Source organism: Coregonus clupeaformis, unplaced genomic scaffold (assembly GCF_020615455.1).
Source record: "Coregonus clupeaformis isolate EN_2021a unplaced genomic scaffold, ASM2061545v1 scaf6486, whole genome shotgun sequence".
Taxonomy (NCBI): domain Eukaryota; kingdom Metazoa; phylum Chordata; class Actinopteri; order Salmoniformes; family Salmonidae; genus Coregonus; species Coregonus clupeaformis.
Window position 1 is genome coordinate 4,242 of NW_025539940.1, and position 6,198 is coordinate 10,439.

The 6,198-nt window shown below is 43.3% G+C and overlaps 1 protein-coding gene and 1 pseudogene across 1 annotated transcript; one reads left to right on the forward strand and one right to left on the reverse strand.

The window, feature by feature from the left end:
• Positions 1-409: 409 nt before the first annotated feature.
• Positions 410-3,136, reverse strand: LOC123491009 (annotated as a pseudogene).
• A 232-nt stretch (positions 3,137-3,368) lies between these two features.
• Positions 3,369-4,706, forward strand: LOC123491008 (26S proteasome non-ATPase regulatory subunit 13-like; the record flags this gene model as incomplete). The annotated part of the gene is made up of 4 exons (XM_045220804.1): positions 3,369-3,583; positions 4,110-4,223; positions 4,377-4,432; positions 4,576-4,706. Coding segments are annotated over exons 1-4 (402 nt in total), but the record flags the coding sequence as incomplete, so codon positions are not given.
• Positions 4,707-6,198: the final 1,492 nt, after the last annotated feature.

The following is a 6,198-nucleotide window of genomic DNA, read 5'->3' on the forward strand; positions in this document are numbered from 1 at the left end:
ATCCTTTTTCAGTTCATATTATTATTATATTTACACTTTTTTGGAGATTTTGAAATTGGGATCCTTTGCTCCGGACAAGGGCATTTCCGGGCATAGAGCCGACATGGAAATAAATATTGAACATATTTTGAAAATTCCAAAAGCAAATATTTTCCCTTATAAAAAAATCCCCTAAATGTAATTTTTAAGTTCAAATAACGCAAAACATTTCTTTAAACTTTTTAAAAAATATATAAATACTTTTTCCTGCCGGACAAGGATTGTCCAGACTTTCAAGAATCCCTGATATATATTAAGTCTCTGAATGCTCTGAAAATCTGTGAATGCAAAGAACCCAGGGTTTGGGTTTGTTTGTGTGTTAAATGCGTACGTGACACGTGTGTAAATCATATGATCTCCCATAACCAACCTTCTCAGCATTGGCAGCCATGAGAGCCTCCAGCTGGTGGTTCCAGCCCAGGGCATCAGCCAGCATCTGTACCCCACCGACCACATCCCCTAGCTGGGCCACATCGTTGTGTCGCGGGGTCCCCCATGCGAAGGGCCCCACCAGGTCTCTGTTGATAAGCAGGCGAGGGACAGAGTCCCTCACAGCTCCGGCCAGACTGGCAAAGGGCTCCACCTAGTGCATTGACATGGAACAACATGCTTTTATAAAGTCTCCAGTAAAAATATATATATTACATTTTAGTTATTTAGCAGACGCTCTTATCCAGAGCGACTTACAGTTAGTGAGTGCATACACTTTCATACTGGCCCCCCGTGGGAATCGAACCCACAACCCTAAAGCGCCATGCTCTACCAACTGAGCTACAGGGGACTACACCTCAGATATCTTTGATATGCTCTCTATAGGACCCCTGGACTGCTGAGTGAAACCCTGTCCTGCCTGAGTGATAGGTGAATAACATATCAATAATAGGAGAATAGCGTGTTAATAATATAATAATAATAATAATAATAATAATAATAATAATATGCCATTTAGCAGACGCTTTTATCCAAAGCGACTTACAGTCATGCGTGCATACATTTTTTTTGTGTATGGGTGGTCCCGGGGATCGAACCCACTACCTTGGCGTTACAAGCGCCGTGCTCTACCAGCTGAGCTACAGAGGACCAATATGTTTATAACCGCTTAATATGTGAATAAAGCTTAATATCAGGTCTATAACAGGCTAATAACAGTTGAAGAATAGGTTATAAATGCTGAATAACACGTGTATAACATCTTAATAACGGTGTTCCTCACCTCCAGAGAGGTACCCATGATAATGAGGAGGTCTGCCAGGGGGAAGTCCTTTAGGTAGCTGAAGAAGTGAGGCGGTAGCTCCTCCCCAAAGAAGACAATGTCAGGCTTCACCACGCCCTTACAAGCGGCACACTTAGGGACTGTCCCCTTCATAATATCAGGCTAAACCAGAGGAGCAGGCAAACGCACAGGAGAAATACAGGAAATCAAAACCAGATATATTTTAACAACAACTATTCTCTTTCAAACTTAAGAAACGTTCACAAATGACAGTATCAGTGCTAGATCGATTGAAGTGCTCAATAATATGAATAAGTTGTAACAGGGAAATGCTCTGAGAATGGTGTGACAGTTAACCAACTCACACGTAGCTCCTCCCCCTGGTAGTCTCTCCGACACACAGTACAGGTAGCAGTAGCAAAAGTTCACGTGTGCCTCCACCAGTTTCTCAGGGGGGATTCTGCCACTAGAGTCACACACACAGTGAAAGACAGAGAGAGAGACAGAGAGAGAGACAGAGAGAGAGAGAGAGAGAGAGAGAGAGAGAGAGAGAGAGAGAGAGAGAGAGAGAGAGAGAGAGAGAGAGAGAGAGAGAGAGAGAGAGAGAGAGAGAGAGAGAGAGAGCGAGAGCGAGAGAGAGAGAGAGAGAGAGATGACAGGCTCCTGTGTGTTTTATATGGACTGTTTTTCATATATGGTCATAATAGTGGATCAACTCACATCTCTCCAGACCATCGATATTTTGCGTGTACATTCTGAGGAGCTGGCCCTTTGTCATGAAGGAGCCGAACGACAGTAGTGTGTGAGGTTGGGTTGGTAGTTGCCTGGGTACAGCTCTTTGGCCAGGACAAAGAAAGGATTGGGGTTGTGATGGAAGAAGTTGATCTCGAAGATGGCTTCTGCGTAAGGAAGATTATACTGCTGGAGGTTGTCATAGAGACCACTGCCAGGGGACCTGTCCAAGGAAATTAGGGAGAAAAAGGTTTCCTACAAAGTCTGTGCATTCATTGTATTCCTGACATGTGTTGACCGCAAACACTTTCCAAATAATGCAACATCCCAAAAGTGCAAAACAGCACCCTGCCCACTGGTCAAGTGCACCTCTGCACCTCAAGCATTTGAAAATATTTGACATATCTCGTCACCTGAAGTCTGGGATGCCACTAGGTGTGCTGATCCCAGCCCCGGCCATCACTATGACCCTCTTGTACTGTCTGCCTCTGATGTTCTTAGTGAGGTCCTCTAGGGTCTGCTGCTTGGAGCTCTCCCCCCCTCCTCCTCTACAGAACAGTCCTCGAGACCCAGGCCACCAGACTGTCCTGTCTTGGCTTGGGCGTAGACCATGAACATCCCTTTGCCTTGGAGCGAGGCATAATGTTCTTTGCTGTTGATCTGAGAAGGTAATGCACGTGGTGAAGTTACTGAGCAACTAGCTACTATCCTCATCCATCGTATTACCTGTAGGTCTATGCAATGTTCACGTCAATCATCAAAAGCATCTTTCATAATTACAATTCGTTTCAATTAGCTATTTACGCTCTTACTTACGATTCAGTGTGACGAATCCAGCTGTCCTCGATGTAATAGTGTGATACAGACACAACCTGCACTTGTGGACCAGTGGGGAGGTCATGAAATAAGTCATAGCTAGCTGCAAGAAATACACAGTATATTTGTAGCTTTTCTAGAGCCACGTCTTCATTTTGGAAGCAGGCAGTTTGAGCGCATGTTTATACACAATAAGAACCATTTCAATAGCATAACTCTCCTAACCTTTAGCTACATTTCATAATGCACAACATTTGCTCAAAACAAATGTGAGTCGCTGCAGTAGTTTGTTGTTGCTCTGATTACCTTAACTCGTGACGACAACTGATTATACCGTAAAATATGTGAAATTATATTACTGCTTAGAATTAACCGTTGAAATAGAAGTGCTCACTGTCATTATTTTATCAATTGTAAATATCAGTTTGGTTCACTAATATCGATTAATTTAACTACTTATCGTGATTACATCTCAAACTACATGGCGTAATAAAAAACCCTCATCTGCAGCGTATTTGTTATAAAACTTACGGTAGATATTCCTAGCTCAACTCCCATGATTCTTTGCGTCTATCTTTTCTTTTGGTGCTAGCTGGACAGTTAGCTAGCTAGCCAAAGAAATTCTAGATTAAAGTTATCAACACGTTTCTCATTCGGTATCTAAATCAAACCTACCGCCAAAATGAAAGATGTTACCGGGTACCTCAAAACGCAACAGAGCATGAGCTCCACTCCAGAGATGGCATCGGAATGGCACACACTAGAGGAGTTTTACAACAAAAAGTAAGGATAGCGTCTGTCTACGTTAGCTAGCTTTGTATGTCATTCATGCGCTGAGTCATGGAGTTAGCTTGCTAATGCTACAGTAGTAGCTAGCTAAACATCAACCGTCAATGAATGACACAAGAAATCCACCAAATGTGAATTGTGTAGATTGGAATAAAGAATATGAAATGTGTTTTATTCGTAACGTGACTAACGTTACCGAAAATGTATTGTTATGATAGTCGTCATGTCCACAATCCTCCTTGATGCTATGTGGCTAACGGTGGCTAAAATGCTTCACTAGACAGGGAGGCTAGCTAATTTGCCAACATTAGTTAGCTAGTTAGTTAACGTTAGCTAGTTTGTTTGCATGTAGGGACTTGTGACTGCAATCTTGCTAGCCCATAGGTGTTCATAGTCTTCGTCTTCCCTTCATCTGACAGCTTGCCGCCTAACCCCATTCAATTCAGGATTGTTTCTTATTCATCAGATAATGCCCATATGACTGTTAGTGGCTAACCATACCGCATCTTTCCATTGACAGGTTGTGGCATCAGCTGACCCTAAAGCTCACAGACTTTGTAAAAGACCCTTGCTTCGCCAAAGGAGATGGCCTCATACAGCTGTACGAAAACTTCCTCAGTGACTTTGACCACAGGTAAGACCAATACCAACCTACAGTAGTAACTGTCTCTCTGACAATTGGAATAGTAGCTAGAATTACAACACGGTTTTAGTAGTTGTCTAATCTCTGGGTGTTCAGTCATAACCTTTCTTTCTCTCTCTCTCTCTCCCTCTCCATCTTTTCTAGAATCAACCCACTGTCTCTGGTGGAGATCATCCTGTATGTTACCAGACAGATGACAGGTAAGAACAGAGTCCTGACATGCAGTCTGTAGTCCTACCACCTTCTTCGCTGATGCTAAAGTAATTCAACATGAATCCACTCAGATACAGCATGTATCCACTCATGGGATTTCCACCAGCTCAACCAAGTTCTCCTTTTTCAGATCCTAAAGATGCTATCACCTTCCTCGAGAAGACTAAGGAGAAGGTGAAGAGCAACGATGAGTCAGTCATTCTGTGCAAGACATCCATTGGAGCCCTTAAACTGGAGATAAATGACCTTCCAGCCACAAAGGTAACACACACACTGCCTGGGCATACAGTAACTTGTAGGTGAAAACAAACATCTCAATGGAGACCTGTCCCAAGAAGGCAGTAATCAAAACAAACAAAAGCATACAATAGCTTATTGTAGCCAGATGTACAGTGGGGGAAAAAAGTATTTAGTCAGCCACCAATTGTGCAAGTTCTCCCACTTAAAAAGATGAGAGGCCTGTAATTTTCATCATAGGTACACGTCAACTATGACAGACAAAATGAGAAAAAAAATTCCAGAAAATCACATTGTAGGATTTTTAATGAATTTATTTGCAAATTATGGTGGAAAATAAGTATTTGGTCAATAACAAAAGTTTCTCAATACTTTGTTATATACCCTTTGTTGGCAATGACACAGGTCAAACGTTTTCTGTAAGTCTTCACAAGGGTTTTCACACACTGTTGCTGGTATTTTTCCGGGCCATTCCTCCATGCAGATCTCCTCTAGAGCAGTGATGTTTTGGGGCTGTCGCTGGGCAACACGGACTTTCAACTCCCTCCAAAGATTTTCTATGGGGTTGAGATCTGGAGACTGGCTAGGCCACTCCAGGACCTTGAAATGCTTCTTACGAAGCCACTCCTTCGTTGCCCGGGCGGTGTGTTTGGGATCATTGTCATGCTGAAAGACCCAGCCACGTTTCATCTTCAATGCCCTTGCTGATGGAAGGAGGTTTTCACTCAAAATCTCACGATACATGGCCCCATTCATTCTTTCCTTTAACGGATCAGTCGTCCCTGGTCCCTTTGCAGAAAAACAGCCCCAAAGCATGATGTTTCCACCCCCATGCTTCACAGTAGGTATGGTGTTCTTTGGATGCAACTCAGCATTCTTTGTCCTCCAAACACGACGAGTTGAGTTTTTTAACCAAAAGTTCTATTTTGGTTTCATCTGACCATATGACATTCTCCCAATCCTCTTCTGGATCATCCAAATGCACTCTAGCAAACTTCAGACGGGGCCTGGACATGTACTGGCTTAAGCAGGGGGACACGTCTGGCACTGTAGGATTTGAGTCCCTGGCGGCGTAGTGTGTTACTGATGGTAGGCTTTGTTACTTTGGTCCCAGCTCTCTGCAGGTCATTCACTAGGTCCCCCGTGTGGTTCTGGGATTTTGCTCACCGTTCTTGTGATCATTTTGACCCCACGGGGTGAGATCTTGCGTGGAGCCCCAGATCGAGGGAGATTATCAGTGGTCTTGTATGTCTTCCATTTCCCAATAATTGCTCCCACAGTTGATTTCTTCAGACCAAGCTGCTTACCTATTGCAGATTCAGTCTTCCAGCCTGGTGCAGGTCTACAATTTTGTTTCTGGTGTCCTTTGACAGCTCTTTGGTCTTGGCCATAGTGAAGTTTGGAGTGTGACTGTTTGAGGTTGTGGACAGGTGTCTTTTATACTGATAACAAGTTCAAACAGGTGCCATTAATACAGGTAACGAGTGGAGGACAGAGGAGCCTCTTAAAGAAGAAG